We start from the raw sequence: 19910 nt of genomic DNA, 5'->3' as shown, positions 1-19910 counted from the left end.
CTACAGCACAATTGAAAAGATGGTTGATGTCATGTGGCGACATATCGTATGCAGGGCATACATTACGTATGTCGGGGTCGATTCTGGACAAGTAAGAGTTTAACCTATTACAGTATCCAGAACGAAGTTGGGCCAGAGTGACTCGTGTCTCGTAGTGTGCTTTATTCTTCTGCAAGGGAAGGATATTGCATATTAATAACAGGGTTCACTGGGCGCGTACTGGCAAAAGCGTTTGCCGATTCTGTGTGGATTTGGCTTGGGGTCTGCTTATGCTTGTCTGGATCAAACGGCTGTGCTGGTAGGTGCCAGATCTCGTCATAGTACTTATAGCGATGTTCCCTAAAACCCGTATTCAGCATATCGTTGTGCTCTTTAATGTTGAGCTCTTTGGCCTCACTGTGTAGGTGGTGTTCGGGGGTCATAAGGAGACATTCGGTGGCAGTTCTGATAGCAGCATTTTGACAGGCCTGCAGCCTTTTCCAGTATGTGTTTTTTAGACCAGGCGACCAAATTGGCGACGCGTAGCTCATGAGCCGCCGGCCAATTGCTTTGTACGTGGTTAGTTAGTGGTTATCTTTTCCCCAGGTGCTGCCGGAAAGCGACTTGAGGTTTTTGTTGCGGCTTTGTACTTTAGATACAATGTCGGCGGAATGCGCCCTGAAGGGGAGAGTATTATCGAGCAAGTTCAAATCGCCGGGTTCAGATAGCATGCAATAGCTATGTTGCAGATGGCAGGTGAACTACTGTATAATAGCGTGGATCAATCTTTGGGGATTGCATAAAACTAAGGTAAAAGTCTAGTTAAGGGGTTGACTGCGAATACGCTACCAAAAATATCGAGAGAGGTGTCAAACGGCGTGTCTTGACATCAGCATTAATAATCTGAAGGCGGCAAATAAAAATTTTAACTCGTTCAAAAGATATTAACGAAAAACCGAAAAATGACCAGCGGGTCCCTCCGAAACCGGTGGTGGTATACATAGTAATTTTGCGCATAACACCTTACCCTGGGTGAGTCCAACACAGGTTTGGAGATCAAAACTATATCCGCACAAAACACTTATGTTCAGAATTTTTTTTGTGTGTACACCAACATTACAACAAACACATGAAAATCGCCAACTTCAACTGCAAGTATCTCAAGACAGATATACAATTTTTCTTTTCCGCCTTCGGATTATTGTTTTCGTGGTCAATACGCGTCATTATGTAAAATTTTCAACTTATTCCGCCGACCCTTCGCCGATTGGTTTCGCTAACTTCAGTCTTATTTTAACTCAGAATCTCATAAAAAAAATTTGTAAAGCTATAAATTTTTTTTACGCAATTAATTTGCTATTTATTAGATACTCATTATGTAAAATTTTCAACTTATTTCGCCCCTAAAATAAAGGACGTCTCATTTTATACTCATGGATTGTCACTCATAAAATTGGGTGCAGTATAACACTTGCGTATACTTCACCTCTCTGGCAACCACAACAATGGGTTGACAGATGTGAGTATGTATATACCTTTTCATTGTTGACATTTTTCTTATTCGAAATTCTTTTACCACCGCGGCTGTGACTTTTGCTCTAATTAAATTTTTATAAAGAAATTGTAAACCCCTCTCAAATCAAAGGAATTATAATATAATTACAAGTGACTCGTACATTACATATAAATATATGAATGTAGTTCATTTCTAAGTACAAAGTGTTGAATTAATAAATGAAGGCAACATTGTTTTACTTAAACCAAACCTCACATAAATACGTGCAATAAGACCACCAGGAGCAGATTAGGTCAGTTCAACCTAGAAAACCATGATAGATATTTGGATTTTGCCACCTACAATTGCAGTTGAGCAAATTGAACTCGGCCACCGCCGCTGCGTAGAAGGTGAGCTATATTGCCATCCATTCGCCACCGCCACCGTAACCAACCACATCTCACTACCATCACATCGCCATCACCGCCGCATCCGCACTAGCCGTATCCGCACACATCCACAAAGGGAAGGTGAATTATACATAGCACCCATCCCCCTAATCAGTGGTCCTTCGTCGCCACTAGAGCAACCAGCGAAACAAAAAGAACGTAAGTACCCATTTGGTAAACCGTGAATATTAACTGAGATTTTAATACACCCCTAAACACGAGAAAAAATATATATAAGCGGAAAAATTAAAGGCAATTTGATTCTCGAGGATTGGTGATTCCCGCCAAAAATCCTCATTTCCCGCCAAAAAAATTTATATCCCATTTTATATATATATATTAGGGTGGTTCGATTTGTATGGACGAAAGTTAACCGATATCGCCATCGATTTTTCGATAGGATTTAAGCTCAGGAAAAAAGTTCCACTACGCATACCCAAAAAAATAATTTTCGAGCCTGCGAAATTTAATTTTTTTGACGTTTTTCGACTTGATTTTTAAGGTTTTTTTTTCATAACCTACTAGAAAAATTTTCATATGTATACCCTGTCCGACCCAAAAATGTCCGCTAAAAACGTTGTCGATAACAGTTTTTTGAAAAAACTTTAAAAATCAATGTCGAAAAAAAGTAAAAAAAAAAAATGAAATTTCGCAGGCTCTAAAATTATTTTTTTGGGTATGCGTAGTGGAACTTTTTTTCCTGAGCCCAAATCCTAACGAAAAATCGATGGCGCGTTATCGGTTAATAAATCGCCCAGTCTAATATTTATACTAATTATGTAAAAATGCTTATATGGGAAATGTTTGGAACGGCTAATCTTGTAACAGCAGCCTTATGATCTCACCCTGTTTCCCACTTGGTGCAACCCTGTTGTCTATTGTGAATGGACAACACGTGTTGAAACAAGTTGGAAGCGGGGTGGTCGGCTCAAAAAGAAAGGCGGCCATCATTAATGATAATGTTGAACGAAAAATAGACTCGTGAACTAAGTGCGCAGACTAAAACTTTTAATTTAATTTAATTGTGCGAACATAAAAGACAGTACAAACTAAATAAAACTAAGTCTAGTGCTAAAGTACTGTGTTGGAGACATGAACTCCAATTTGATTGAATTTTAAAAATTTTCCCTAATTATTTAATTATAATATAATAATGAATTTAATACGAAAAACGAATTTACAATGAATTTACACTTATATATGTATATCCTTATCTTTGAATAACTTACCTTGTAAAATTTAACTAAAACATTCACTTCTTAAAACCACATATGTATGTACTTACCTTAAATTCCTTAAATCTACTTGAATCTTTTTTTCTAAAATACTTACCTGTGCTAAGATACATACCCTTTGTTAAAATACCTAAATTTACTTAAATTAACTTACTTAACTCACCTTTTTCAAGCACCCTGAAAAATAAGAATTTACTTACTGGTTTCTGCATTTTTTATACTCTGTACATTTTCATATTAACATACATACATACATACATACATACTTACTTACCGTTTCCCTGCTGCGCAGGAGACTTGGGAAATTTGCCAAATCAGTTCGTCTGTAACTATCGCCCGCTAACGTTCATTATTGTTCTCGAGTTAAAGAGTTTTTTGAGTGCCGTTAAGGAAGTTTAACCATAGTTATTAAATAGTTTGAATTAAAAAATATATTAAACATTTCATATTTAAAAGGTGCATTTTTCTTTACGTGACGGTGTGTGAAGTGAAGTGCTAGTGGCACCTTAGACCCCCACAAAAGTGTGCTTTACCCCCCAGAAAAATATACATACTGAAAACTATCTAATATAAAACTAAAACGAACTAAATAAAGAAACTTATACTAAAAATAGTGTGATTGGTTTTTTGATAAGTGCGTGTGTGTATTAGAGTGCGCAAAAGAACAATTTTTTTTTTTTTGGGAGAAGTTCCGAAATGGAACTTCACAATCTCAAGAAGTACCAAACCGATTTTTATGATTTTTATGATTTTTTTTAAGTATTGGCGCAAATAAACACCCTGCGCCTTTTATTTTTTTCCATTTTCACAAACTAAAGCACTTTATGTTTAGGATAAAGTTGATGAAAACCCCCAAATAATGCCAGTATAACACTTTTCGATGACCAAACCTAAGCTACAGCGGGCCAACAAAAACAACTTTGTGTTTGTGAAGAGCCAATAGAGTGCGTCATTTCGTTCTTGGCAAATGCACGAGTTTTTTACTTTCTTATCGTTTTTGTAAGGCTAGGAAGTGGCCAAATGAAACACCAGGTATGTGCTATAGTAAGAGTCATGTCAAATTAAGTGATAGCGGTGAGCCACGCCAGCAATCAAAGCGCTACTTACAGGAGAGCATATGGCGTCCAATCATTTTAAACAAATTATAAGAAAATACAATGGTTGTTTCGCTATGACTTCGTTTGGCGATAATGAAATTAGAGAAGGTAATTTCATGCCAACTTTCAAAATACATGGACAAGTGTACCATATTATTGGAAGTTTATTACCACCGCCCAACATGGTTGGGTTGTAATCCATGCCGACAAACGCCCTGTTAATGAACACCGTGGTCGATATAATGCCCCGACTACAGGCGAGGTCGCAGTGTTGATAGTTGACGAAAATGCTGGCCCGCCATATTGTGCTACAGTCCCACGATAACACTCTCCACCGTGTGTCAGAAATTCATCCTTCATATGACCCTTTGCAATACCCTATCATATTTTTAATTTTTAAATGGTGATGACGGTTACAGCATAAATATACCGCAAACTTCTCCACCTAACCCACAAAATACAGTTTCATGTATGCAATTTTATGCATATAAAATTATGATTAGAGAAAATAGCTTTAATGCACTTCATAGATATGGATATCTCTTTAACCGATACTGCGTGGATATGGCTGTTAAACTGATGACCTACAGGTTGAATTTTGTAAGAGCACACTAAAACACGTCGCGTGCAAATAGTTATATACATCTAAGAGATGCTGTTAACGAGGATTGCAATCCTGGTTTGGTCAGTTAGTAATTTTGACGTCTTCATTTACTAGATCGCCTCGATATTTGCATGAACGTACACAAGACGCCCTCTTATATGTGCGTCATTATGGAAGGCCTGACTTATTTATAACATTCACATGCAATCCAGAGTGGTGTGAAATATAAACGAATTGTTTCCTAATCAACGACCAAGTGAACACCATGACATTGTGCCAAGAGTATTCCATATCAAATTACACCAACTGATGAGTTTAATTACAAAACAAGATATTTTTGGAAAAGTTAGATGCTATATGTTTAATGTTGAATGGCAAAAGCGGGGTTTACCTCACGCGCATATTTTAATTTGGCTAATAGATAAAATTCTCCCCTATGACATGGATCGCATTATATCAGCGTAAATTCCAAATAAAGACGAAGATCCGATGTTATATGATAAATAAATGTAAGGCGCGATAAACTCCGAAGAGATCTAAGGCCGAGCTTCTCTTCCAATTTGCGTCGTGCTCCTCTTGATTTTTCCCTACAAATTGGCCGGACGGGACCTACATGTTTTATGCCGACTCCGAACGGCATCTGCAAGGCAGATGAGTTTTCACTGAGAGCTTTTCATGGCAGAAATACAATCGGAGCGCTTGCCAGACACTGCCGAGGGGCGACCCCGCTTAGAAAAATTTTCTTCTAATTGAAAAATCTTATTTCTAAAATTTTGATGTTGCTTTGCCCGGGAGTTGAACCCAGGGCATACGGTGTGATAGGCGGAGCACGCTACCATCACACCACGGTGGCCGCCAGGTGTTATATGATATAATTACTAAAAATATGATCCACGGCTCATGTGGGGTTTATCATTTATCATCGCCCTGTATGTTGAATGGGCGATGCTCAAAACGACACCCACGCGAGCTCCTACAGTATACGCAGACCGGGGAAGATGGATATCCAAAATATAGACGAAGGTCTTCAGCGGACGGTGGATATACCCATGTACTTTCTAATGGGACAACGTCGACAACCGATGGATCGTTCCATATTGCCCCGTTCTTTCCAGATGTTTCTCCGCTCACATAAATGTAGAGTACTGTCATTCAGTGCAAGCAATAAAATACATTTGTAAGTATGTCAACAAAGGTAGCGACATTTTCCGTTCAAGATAATAGGGACGAAGTGCAAAATTTTTTGAATGGCAGATATTTAAGCACATCAGAAGGTATTTGGAGATTACTGGGATTCCCAACGGTTGTACATCTATCTATTCACTTAGAAAATGGACAAAGGGTTTATGGTACAGCAGGAACCACTACAAAACACTTTGACAGCACTTTTTTCCTTTGCTCAGTTGACGATTTTGCAAAGACTTTGCTTTACTCCGAAGTACCCGCCTATTACATTTGGACTAATACAGTCCGGTTTCGTAGCGGCCGTACTGCATAGGCAGTATTACCCAAAAAGTTTTTTGTAAAATCGAAAATGTGTGCAAATATCGAAATTGCCATCTATAGGACCCATTATGGTCACAAACCCCACTGAATTCGAAATTCCAAAAGCTGCATTGTCGCATTGCTCAAATGTTTCATCTACATATGTACATATTCGTACGCGCCAAACGGTGAGAGAACTACTGCCTCACTCATTTTCAGTTCAAATAAAATATTGTCTCCCATTTTTGCCACTTACCTATATTGGTCTGTACCAAAATCCTTAAAAAATTGTTCTAAAATAATTGTTAGCGCACAAAAAAACTTCAAAGAGAAGTAATAACTTAACCGGCCCATTTTTTTGGACAAATTTTACTTACACGTAAATGCATAGGTCTTTATTTAACAGATTCTTTGTTTTTTATTTTAGGTGCTTTCAAAAAAACATTAAATCACAAATAATGAGTCAACTTTTGTTCAAACTCACTAAATTATTTATTTACAACAATTAATTGCAATTTTACCCAAAATTTTTATAGCATTTCCAGATTTTATGCTCATTTTAGATATAGCACGGCTTATACTGAACAAAATATAAATAAATTTGCTACAAAGATATTACATTAAAATTTGTATATTGTCTTTTATGCTAATTTATTTTGATATTTCTTATTTTATTATATTATCTTTTATTTCAACTTAGTTTATTATTATTTAAATGCAACTTGATTGCATCGGAAAATTTTACGTTGTATATTAAACGAAAACAACGACCCAAAAACGTTTTCGATTTTAGGTCGAAATATTGCATAGGACGCATATTACTCTACTATCTATATATTAATACGCTAACAAAATTTCCATACAATCAATTGACAGGCTGTTTCGCATAGTTTGCGCTCTCAAATCATGGCGGACTTGCCTCCCGAATGATGCACCTATGCTCCGCCTTTCACAACTACCGTGTAGACTTTGCGGGGCCTTTTCAAATAAAAGCCTCCTTGCTACAGTCTCACACATTAATGAAAGGCTACGCCGCCGTTTTTGTCTGTTTTGCGACAAAAGCTATCCACCTTGAGCTGTGCTCGGACTTAACAACCAATGCATTTCTAACAGCATTTGCTCGCTTCGTTGGACGTCGTGGATATCCTGCCACAATGATGAGTGACAACGGCAAGACGTTTATTAGAGCTAAAAGAGCGACCGAAAAGGAGTTCGTTGAAAAGGTGGCAGGAAGACTACCTGAAGGATCTCCAGAAAAGGCAGAAGTGGAAAAATCCACGACCCGAACCCAAAGTCGGTGAGTGCGTCTGCATTCACGACGACTCACTTCCTCTGACCGAATGGCGCGCCTTGGACGCATTGAAAAAATTCATCCAGGGCCGGACGGCCATATACGTGCTGTTGACGTTCGTTCTCAAACCGGCACACTCACACGACCACTTATCAAGCTCTGTTTCCTCCCTCATACTGAAAGCCCACCATCTCGGGCAACCCCGGAGAATTCGTAGCCACCTTCAAACCACCTCTGTCCACTCCTTCCACATCACCGTCACTACAATGTCGTATTTCGCAACATAATGCCACCTGAAACCCCCCGCATTAGTATTTCTCTCTATTAAAATATTTGTACACCCATACTTCCGGGTCGCTATGGATCGTTCAGCTCAATCGGCATCACGAAGACCAGTGCGGTCGGAGATCGTTGCTCTTAACCGCGCCAATGAATGACGCAGCTCGGCACTACCAAGCGATTACCGACGGTGCCGCATATGCACCCGTCAGCACGCCCTTCGGAACTGCGTAATATTTAGAAAGATGATGTCACCCCAGAGATGAATGCTCGCACGAGCCCATAAGTTTCGCCTAAATTGCTTGGCATTATCACATGCCACCAGCGAGTGCAGCTCGCATGATCGATGCCGGCACCACTCCCTACTCCATCGGCGGGACGCTACCCCAGGCGCCCCACGCGCCACCCCGGCCTGGCAGATCCGCCGAACTTATCCCGGTACCCCTACGCGCCACCCAGACACCACGGCCTGGTCGATTAGCCGTACAGGCATCCCCTGCCCCCACCGGGCGACCCCGTTCTCGCCGGGCAACAACATTCCCTCATCAGCACCCAGCATCGCCCAACGCACCGTTCGATGCACCGCGCAAGGGCTGCAGACTGCCAACGCTAGAGGAAAAGTGTTCGAAATCCTCGTGCGGGATGCATTTCGGACCCTGCGCGAACTCCAAGAGGCTCTAGCCGCTGAACGCGCCTATAGCGGGGACGATGGCTGCGCGACTATCGCAGTCATAAACAACCAACTCCTTTATTTTGTTTGACTTAGCCCATTTATTGCGACATTGCAAGCTTTGCAAGTAATCTTTATGCCATTTGTCCCAGAATTGTTGAAAGTACCATTGTAATTGCTGATACCTCTGCAAGCGTTTGAAGTTTTGACGCCTTTTACATCTGGTTCAGGAATCGCATTTAACGGAGTGCCAATAATGAAATGCCCAGGAGTAAGGGCAGGTACATCCCTGATCGGTCTAGAGTGGAGTATTGACTCGATTTGGATGATAAGAGTATTAAATTCTGAAAAGATTAGTGAAGAGTTATTCATTATTCGTTTTAGGTGGTACTTAAAAGATTTAACGGCAGCCTCCCATAGCCCGCCAAAGTGTGGAGAACGGGGAGGTATATTTTTCCACAGAATTCCGTTAACAGCACATTCCCTTGCGATTTCGTCTTGGGATTGTTTCTGCTGGAACATACTGAACAGCTCTTCTAGCTCTTTTCGAGCGCCCACAAAATTGGTAGCGTTATCGCTATACAAAACCGCGCAACGTCCACGACGAGCTATAAAGCGTTTCAAAGCCATAAGAAATCCCTTGGTACTGAGGTCGCCAACGAGCTCCAGATGCGTGGCCTTAGTGACAAAGCATACGAATATGGCTTCATATGCCTTTGTTGGTGCCGTGCCGCGACGGCGAAAATGAATAAAAAACGGTCCACAGTAGTCAATTCCAACAACATTAAACGGCCTTGATTGTTGTACTCGCAATTCAGGCATATCTGCCATGAGTTGATCGTGCCTTAGTGGACGTACTCTGGAGCAACGAACACAATGATGAACGATGGAGCGGACAGCAACTTTCCCGCGCATAGGCCAAAACATTTGTCTACTTATGCTAAGGAGTGCTTGCGGCCCAACATGATGATTGATAATGTGTAAATGAGTCAAAAGCGTTTGTGTAAAAACATGGCACTTGGGAAGTATTATTGCATGCTTGCTGTTGAAATCTAAAGCTGAATTCCGTAAAGGTCCACCTACCCTAAGAATTCCCTCATCATCAATGAACGGCATGAGAGCCTTAAGTTTACTTTTCTTTAGCACAGTATTATTGCATCTCAATGAGCGAAACTCTGAAGTGAATACCTCTTGCTGAATTGATTCTACAATAGCAATCAATGCGAGTCGAAGTTCTTCTGGAGAGAGTACACCTGAGGGACGATTTGATTTAGTGGTTGTGCAGTTATGCTTAAAACGTAATATGTATGCGACTACATTGAGTAGACGTTGATAGTTGTTGTGATATTTGACATTTTCTATGAAGCTTATTTCGTGCGTGGCTGCTAGAACAAGTTTTATTTTTTTTCTTTGTAGAATATCGTCATTGTAATGAATTCCCACATGCGGGCAGGCCAAAAATCTTCAGATTGTTTTAAAAAACAAGGGCCGTTATACCATAGGCTGGAATGAATTAATGCTTTAGGTAGTACCCCACGTGGCAGTAAATCAGCTGGATTGAGATCGGTTGGTATGTAGCGCCACTGAGAAAATTTACTGCTTTCCTGAATTAACGCAACCCGGTTAGCGACAAATGTTTGCCAGCAGCTCGAATCTTGTTGGAGCCAATTTAAAACTATAGTGGAATCGGTCCAATAGTTCATGCTCTGAAATTCTACGAAATTAAAATTTGTTTTTATGCGTTTTACCAGTTCGGCCATTATGACTGCAGCACACAATTCTGGCCTTGGCAGACAACACTTTCTAAGCGGCGTTACTCTTGTTCTAGCGCATTATAATTTAATGGTGACAGCGTCCCCGTCTTCTGAGATACTTTTCAAATATAGGCATGCTCCATACGCATCTTCAGAACTGTCTGAAAACGCGTGAAGCTCATATTTTGCACACGGTGCAAACGCTTGGCGATCGATCTCAAAATCATTTAGGCAATGTAGCTGCTCTTGAAAGTTTTCCCATCTAATATGGTACTCTTGCGGCAGTGCCTCGTCCCAGCTCAGCTTTAAACGCCATAATTGCTGCATGAATATCTTGGCAAGTACTACAACCGGGCTAATTAGACCAAGAGGGTCAAAAAATTGAGCAATTTCAGAGAGAATGCTGCATTTTGTAAATGTTTTTTGGTTCTGTGCAGGCGGTTTTTGATAAAGAAACTTATCGGTAGAAGGGTTCCAAATGTGACCTAATGTCTTGACAGCATTTTTCCCTTTAATTTGAAAAAACTTCTCCTTATCTTCTTCAGGTACAGCCGATAAAATGTCATTATGATTGGCGCACCATTTCTTTAACTCGAATTTCCCTCTCAACAGCATTGACTCTAGTTGTCTGTGCAAGATCTTTGCATCTTGAAGAGTATTAGCACCTGTTAATAAGTCATCGACGTAAAATCCATTTAGAGCCGCTTGTGCGGCGTAAGGAAAATGTTGGCCTTCATCTGCACAAAGCTGTTGTAAAGCGCGTGTTGCCAAAAACGAAGCAGATGCTGTTCCGTACGTTACCGTACATAATTGAAATATCTCAATGAATAAAAAATAAAAATAAATGTAAGGCGCGATAACCTCCGAAGAGATCTAAGGCCGAGCTTCTCTTCCAATTTGCGTCGTGCTCCTCTTGATTTTCCCTACAAATTGGCCGGACGGGACCTACATGATTTTATGCCGACTCCGAACGGCATCTGCAAGGCAGATGAGTTTTCACTGAGAGCTTTTCATGGCAGAAATACACCCGGAGCGCTTGCCAAACACTGCCGAGGGGCGACCCCGCTTAGAAAAATTTTCTTCTAATTGAAAAATCTTATTTCTAAAATTTTTGATGTTGCTTTGCCCGGGGTTTGAACCCAGGGCACCCGGTGTGGTAGGCGGAGCACACTACCATCACACCATGGTGGCCGCCAAATATCTCAATGGGAACGCCATAAAATGTAATGAAAACGTCGATCATCAGGATGAAGTGATATCTGGCGGTACATTTTTGTGATGTCCGCTGTAAAAACGTATGTAAAATATCGAAAACGAAGCATTGTCGTAAACAAGTCAGGCTGAATCACGGGTCCAATCAAAAGCAATTCGTTTAAAGAGACACCAGTGCTCGTTTTTGATGAGGCATCAAAAACAACCCTAATTTTTGTTGTGGAGCTAGAAGGCTTAAATACACAGTCATGAGGAATTACGTAGTGTCGAGTTTTAATATCCGAAGGTGCAACACTTTCCATGTGAGATAAATTAATAAACTCTTACATAAATTCTACGTATTGTACCCTCAGTTGCTCATTTCTGTTAAATTTTGCCTCTAGCAAATAAAATCGTTTTACCGCAATATTGTAAGATTCTCCTAACATGTTGACATTCTGTTTGAATGGCAATCTTACTTGGTATCGACCGCATTGCATGTGAGCAATATTTTTTTGGAAGTGCGCTTCGCATTCTCTTTCTTCTGTTGTTGTATTGTGAGATGGACAGCTGAATTCCCCAATTTGCCAAAAGGCTTTAATCGAGTCATTGAGCATTGAATCTTTGCTTACGTCAGTAAGCGTTTTAAAATAGCTACTTGTGTTTTGAGATCTTAGAGCGGAAAGTTTTCCCGCCACTACCCAGCCTAGCAACGTATTCTGTGCTATCGGCAAGTTAGGCCCAAGCTTAATTTGACCGACTGAGAGTATATCATAAAATAAATCTACACCAATAAGAAGATCAACACGTCGCGGAGTGTTGAAAAACGGGTTGGCTAAGGGCATATTTTTGGAATATTCCACTCATCAATACAAATTTTGTGATCAGGCATCTGCCAAGTTATATTAGGGAGAATTAAGGCCTCCAAGGTGGAAGAAAATTCATTGAAACGCGATTTTATTGTTAAGGTAGCTTCAAACTTCCTTGACGTTTGCATGTTGTTTGCAGACGTGAAAGATGTAGGAGAATATTGACGTTTGATTCCAGTAATTTTAACGATGCGCTCGGAAATCATGTTTAACTGAGAACCGCAGTCCAAAAGTGCACGGCACGTAATATTTTGATTGAAATTGTTAACCAAGTGTAGGATAACAGTTCCCAGAATATTGCTGTCGCTCGATTTGCTATGCAAGGTGACTTGAGGATTAGCTGTAAAATTGAGACTTGGAGATTGCAAATTAGTAGAAAAACCTGTTTGATGGGTGTTGTTGCTGTTCGCTTGCGAGACAGAAGTATTCATTTGGTGCAGTAATGAATGGTGCTTATGACCACAGGAGTGTCATTTAAAATTACACCGGCAATTTAATGCAGTATGATTATTTGTTTTTAAGCAGTTTTCACATAACTTTAGCTCTCGAATTTTTTGTAATCGTTCCTTTACAGGTAAGTTTATGAATGATATGCATCGATAAATTAAGTTACCTGATTTAATGCAAAAGTTGCATACAATTTTTGTGGCCGTGAATGTTTTATGTTGCTTTTGATTTTTATATAGGATTTTGCTAGTGGAATTGGGATTGCTCAGAGAGTTTGTTTGTACACTACCTTCTAATATTTGGCATCTTTTCTTCAAAAATGTCATTAGTTCAGTAAACGATGACATACGATCTGTAGCAGATTCCTCATTCCAGTTTAAAGTGGTTTGGGCATCCAATTTTGAAGTTATTAAGTGAACAACCAGGTCATCCCACTGATCAACTGGACGATTTAGGTTACGTAATCCAACCATGTGATTGTTCATCTTGTCGATTAGATTTCGCAGATCGGAAGAGTTTGCATTATTAATTTTAGGATGATGGAACATAAGTTCGATGTGCCTTTTGCCGATCACCCTTTTATTTTCAAATCGCTCACGGAGACGCTGTAATGCAACCTCATAATTTCCAGATACTATCTTCAACCCTTCGATAGTTGCCTTAGCTGAACCTTCTAACTTTGCTACCTTTTGAAATTTCGCGAGAGTTGTGATGTGCTGGTTATTGTGTACCAGTGAAATGAACTTATCCTACCAACTCATCCAAGCAGTAACCTTAACTGAAAATTAGTGTAGTTCTATCTTGGGTAATCTAATGGTGTCATACCTTTCTGGCGTTAAACTATCCACGATTGTTGTATTGGCTCCATTGTCCAATTTACCGAGCATAACCTTTATGGTGGATGCAGTTAGGTAATATAGCTCCTCGTACGTGGATCGATGATGCTGTGTATTTTCTTCAGGATCTGTTCCCTCAATTTTTAACTGGACGCTGAGAAATGTGCTGAATGAATTTTCCAGTGCTTCAAGGCGAATGGTTAGCTCCGATGATGAAATCAAGGTAGGATCTTCCTTCATACGTTCAATGTATTCACGGGTGCGCTCCATTTGTTGCTCGCACACGGTGCGACGGGTATTCAGCATGGTAGCAGCCTTTTGTCCCTTTGCAGAAGCGGTGGAGTTTGTACTTCCTGCCCCTTCGCCCTTTTTAGCCGCATGGCTCTGCTCATTGTCGGACATGTTTGCACAAATATTTGTTAAATATAATTATCTCGGCGGCAAACTAAGAGTGTTTAGTTCACAAGATGGTTGGCGCTCGATATAATATTTTACGATTAAAAAAAAGGCAAACATGTGAACGATCGGAAGTTTCGTGAAGAATTAGAATGAAATTTTGTTTTATTATATATATCAAAGATGTTAATACATTCGATATAGTGACATTGCTATAAATTTGTTATCGCAAGTTATCGATATATAATATACACGCTTAAGTTCAAAGACATAGCACTTATACAAAATAAAGGCAATATGAGGAATTATAATGTGACTGATTTAAAGCTTAAACATGACTCATAGATTACATATAAATATATGAATGTAATTGATTTCTAAGTGCAAAGCGTTTAATTAAATTCATTAATTGAATTAATAAGTGAAGGCACCATTGTTTTACTTAAACCAAACCTCACATAAATAGCGTGCAATAAGACCACCAGGAGCAGATTAGGTCAGTTGAACCTAGAAAACCGTAATATTTGGATTTTGCCACCTACAATTGCAGTTGAGCTAACTCAACTCGGCCACCGCCGCTTCGCAGAAGGTGAACTTTATATTGCCATCCATTCGCCACCGCCACCGCACCGTAACCAATCAAATCTCACCACCATCACATCCCCATCACCGCCGCATCCGCAGCAGTCGTACTACATCCAAAAAGGGAAAGTGAATTATTCATAGCACCCATCCCCTAATCAAAAAGTAAGATTACCAAAAAACTTGAAAGGGCATGCACATTATGAAGAATGATTAGCATAACGGGAGCCCTGAAAACTACGCTAACCTACGGATCTAATGGCCGAAAATATAGCACTAGCATCTGCAAAAATGTTAGGGCCTCGAGCATCTTGAGTGCAGGCTTTGGAAGAAACAGGAATTGCATACGATTTATGAAACGTGAAATGCGAATAGACGGGAGGCTGAGAGTAAAAAAAAGGTATTCTTGGAAAAACAAAATTAATGACTTCCTGATGTTGGAAATTTCTGATGAAAATTACGGCTGTTATGTCTGCAAGGTTGCATTCCTTTGAGTTTACCGTGCTTACACGATGAAATGTACGTGTAAATATATACACTTGTGTAACTGATTTTTCATACAAAATTTGACAGTTCATTTACGCACTAGGGTGTATTTATGCCATATAAAGCGAAACTACATCTGCCGTGGAGATGCCGCTCGCAGTCGGCATAAAACATGTAGGTGGGCTAAAATATACATAATTTCGACCAGAGATGAGCAAAATTTCTCCGAACAAGGAATAAGAGATGTTTATTAAACGAAATTTTATTAGAGTAACAATTTCTTGTTATTCGAAAAATAATCTTAAAATCTTTCAGTTGGTATACAACATAATACTTATACTTAATATTTAAATGAGTAAACTATCGGTTTTTGAAAAAAATTTCAATGGGACACCTATTCATAACTAAATAACCTATCAAAAATGTATTCAGTGATAATTTATTCATGAATAAATTAAATTAGAGTAATTTTCATAGAATAATTATCTAAATAAAAATTTGTTCGAATACATATAAATAATTTAAAATTTCTTACCTTGTTAATTCCTAACTGTTGAATTACAGTTATACATTTTTCAGCTTCAACAATGGCTGAATTAAGCCTATCTATTAGTAATGATGAAGGGAATTTCTTGATCTCAGCTTCTTTGCACAAATCTTGCAGTTCGACTAACGGGACAGAAGTAGGTGTATTTACGTCGACAATATCGCGACATCGTGATAACCACCGCTCAAAGCTTTGCGCTTTAGCTTTAAGTTTTTGCAGCATTAAGGGCATTTCATCGAGTGTGTATCTATAAAGAAGTGTATGATGCTCTGGAAGACAGTCACAAAGAACTGTATAATGACGAAGACAAACGATCGACTTTGTGCATTCACACGAAACAGCTGATAAAAAACATGTAGTATTGCATTCTTGGCAATGCCTCTCGTCATCTGAAACTAGTTCAAAGGCTTTTCGCTCAGCCCGTGTTACACCCCACTCAAGCAAAGATTTCCGAAGTTTTTTTTCGGAATCCACCATTTCTGCCATGTCGATATAGCAAGCAGTTGCAATGCCAAATGTTAATTTAGCTGGTTCCAGTGCCATCTTACATACAAGCTCATCATGAGAAAAAACGCAAAAACGTCGCAACACTGAGTAGTGATTAACGCACTCACGTCCCATTTTCAACCAGTCAGCAGGTGCGAAATTTACAGCTTCAGCAAAATTATACCCCTGATTGAAGCCAGCATGATATGCACGAGGAAATGTAATAACAAACTCTCCCGCATTTTGATCGGTTCGATAAACGGGTACTCCGTTATTCATTAAAATATTTGGATTCATTATTGTGACCAATTGATGTAATAAATCTGGCTGAGAAGCAAATAGTTCTGGTGCTGCTTGTTTCATCGTCTCCTCAAATTGTTCTGCCCAAAATCCGGGTACTCCGTACCAAGTTTTTGGTTCTCCCCAATGTAAGTAATTAATAGAGTAGCTCCAATGATCCTCATTGTGCCAACAAAAGGCAGCAAAGCACATTCCCACATACATCCACGGTGCATTCATGCCACTTATATCTGCGTTAATATGTCCTAATATAGAATCCTCCAGCAGTGGTAAATTATTTAAATTCCAACTAGACTCTGCATACTCTTGGTCACCGGGAAGTAAATATAGAGAGCTTTTGGTTGGAAATCCTGAACCGTGATCCATGGTATGTAAATCAGCTCCATATTCAACTGTTACGTCTTCATCAATCGAAGAAACAATTCGCCAAAACTCGCGCTCTACCAAATGTGTGGGTACTAAATGAACAGGTTTACGAAAATAATCCATTTTAAACTGATCTGCCATTTGCCCAAACTGTTGTAATGTATACTCGCGCTCAGCCTGCTCAAACCCAAATGCTTCAGTAGGCTTGCTTACCTCTTCTACGACACAACGTGGACAGAGCCATTCACCTGAAATTGAAAATAAATTGTTTTTTATAGTAGTAACAGCAAACACCCGCAAAATCACATATTAGTTTTGCTAACCATAAATATTGAACAAAACAGCTATTTATTCGACGGTAGAAAACAGAAACGTCAACAGGGTTGCCAATGGCGTTCCCCGCCTTTTAAATGGGAGGCAAGGCAGTCAGAAAGCACCAGTTTCCCACTACAGGTTTAATGCTTACCTCCGAACTAGTGCTACTCGGATACAGACCGGGAGAGTTTTTAGCCACACTTGTACCACCAGCGCTTTAGTATGAACTATATGAATTAAAATAATAACTATTTCAGAGCCACCTACGACTGAACCTATTAAGAGCGCGTAAAAAAGTTGGCAGAGGGGATGATTGCCCTTACGAAGACATCACAATGTTAAAATTGCCAGTTGAAAGCAGCGCGATTACACAGAATGAGTGCGATTTGCTGCAGGGTATGCATAACGGAAAATATTATTTAAAACAGTGATGAACACACATATACATTTACAAAATGCGATTGCGATTAAAGCATGGCTAAACCCGTTCTACCTTTACAGTTTTTTTTTGATAAATTGTTTACAATAGCTACTATTAAAATTTCAAATCAAAATTCATCAACATTATGTATGAGTCCAGGAATATACTTAACGCTGGGTTTGGAACTATTTTTGTATATCAGAGACCCCATTTAATTATTATTTCAAATTGAACATGAATTAAAAAATTTATCAAAAAAATTTCTTTGCAATATTTTTCAAATGACAATACTAGTATGGGTATTTTTTATACCCAGCTTTACTTGTAGACAGGGTATTAACTTTGATTGGATAACGGTTAGTTGTACAGGTATAAAGGAATGAAGATGGTTATATATTCCATATATCAAAATCATCAGTATCGAAAAAAAAATTTGATTAAACCATGTCCGCCCGTCCGTTAACACGATAGCTTGAACAAATCTATCTATAGTAATTATATAAAAATGCTTATACGGGAAATGTTTGGAACGGGTAATCTCAAGAAGTACCAAACCGATTTTTCTGATTTTTTTTTTTTAAGAAAATATTGGCGCAAATAAACACCCTTCGCCCTTTATTTTTTGCATTTGCACATACTAAAGCCCTTTATTTTTAGGATAAAGTTGATGAAAACAACCAAATATTGCAAGCATAACACTTTTCTATTACCAAACCTAAGCTACAGCGGGCCAACAAAAACAACTTTGTGTTTGTGAAGAGATACATACATATACTCACAGCCAAAGAGAGTGCGTCTTTCGCTCTTGGCAAATGCACGAGTTTTTTTACTTTCTTATTGTTTTGCGACAACCACTGAAAATCAAAACAGTCGATTCCGTACAAAGCAACACATATGTACTATTGTATGTAGTAAAGTTGGTTAGAAACACACATTATATGCAAATCCAAAATGTGATTTGCTTTGATATTGTTTTGTTACAAAGGAGTTAAAATGAAAGGTTGCGAGCATTGAACAACAGGCAAAGGGCGATTGGTTTGAAGTCAGCATTTAACTACAGACCACATCTGAATTATATGAAAAATTCTCCGCTTTTCATTGGCCGCATAAGTGAAATTAGCGTTTTTGGTAAGGCTAGGAGGTGGCCAAATGAAACACCAGGTATGTGCTGTAGTAAGAGTCATGTCAAATTAAGTGATAGCGGTGAGCCTCCGCCAGCAATCAAAGCGCTGCTTACAGGAAAGCATACGTCGTCCAGTCATTTTAAACAAAATATAAGAAAATACAGTGGTTGTTTCGCTATGACTTCGTTTGGCGGTAATGAAATTAGAGAAGGTAATTTCATGCCAACTTTCAAAATACATGGACAAGTGTACCATATTATTGGAAGTTTATTACCACCGCCCAACATGGTTGGGTTGTAATCCATGCCGACAAACGCCCTGTTAATGAATACCGTGGTCGATACAATGCCCCGACTACAGGCGAGGTCGCAGTATTGATAGTTGACGAAAATGCTGGCCCGGCCATATTGTGGTACAGTCCCACGATAACACTCTCCATCGCGGGTCAGAAATTCATCCTACAAATGACTCCTTTCAATACCCTATCATATTTTAAATAGTGAGGACGGTTACAGCATAAATATACCGCAAACTTCTCCAAGCAGTGGGGCACCTAACCCACTAAATACAGTTTCATGTGTGCAATTTTATGCATATAAAATTATAATTAGAGAAAATAGCTTTAATGCGCTTCATAGATATGGGTACCTCTTTAACCGATACTATGTCGACATGGCTAGTTGAATTTTATAAGAGCACACCAAAAGACGTTGCGTCCAAATAGTTATATACATCTAAGATATGCTGTTAACGAGGATTGCAATCCTGAAAACATTGGTCAGGCGGCCGCCGTTGTGTGATGGTAGCGTGCCCCGCCTACCATACCGAAGATCCTGGGTTCAAGCCCCGGGCAAAGCTACATCAAAAATTGTAGAAACAAGTTTTTTCAATTAGAAGACAATTTTTCTAAGCGGTGCCGCCCCTCGACCGTATTTGGCAAGCACTCCGAGTGTATTTCTGCCATGAAAAGCTCTCAGTGAAAACTCATCTGCCTTGCAGATGCCGTTCGGAGGCGGCATAAAACAAGTAGGTCCCATCCAGCCAATTTGTAGGAAAAAATTAGAGCACGACGCAAATTGGAAGAGAAGCTCGGCCTTAAATCTTTTCGGAGGTTATCGCGCCTTACATTTTTTTTTTTTGTTTTAGCAATTTTACTGTCTTCATTTACTGGATCGCCTCGATATTTGCATGAACGTACACAAGACG

General features: G+C 39.4%; 1 protein-coding gene across 1 annotated transcript in view; it reads right to left on the bottom strand.

Moving 5' to 3' along the window:
* The window catches only part of Kdm5 (Lysine demethylase 5), a 624217-nt gene that overhangs the window by 189021 nt on the left and 415286 nt on the right, over positions 1-19910 (bottom strand). The window contains exon 3 of the mRNA XM_067766082.1: positions 15681-17092. Coding sequence (XP_067622183.1) covers positions 15681-17092 — 1412 coding nt within the window. The remainder of the gene's footprint in view (positions 1-15680; positions 17093-19910) is intronic.

This window comes from Eurosta solidaginis, chromosome 2, assembly GCF_040869045.1.
Source record: "Eurosta solidaginis isolate ZX-2024a chromosome 2, ASM4086904v1, whole genome shotgun sequence".
Classification (NCBI taxonomy): domain Eukaryota; kingdom Metazoa; phylum Arthropoda; class Insecta; order Diptera; family Tephritidae; genus Eurosta; species Eurosta solidaginis.
The sequence above is the reverse complement of the archived record's forward strand: the minus strand, read 5'-3'. Positions and strand labels throughout refer to the sequence as shown.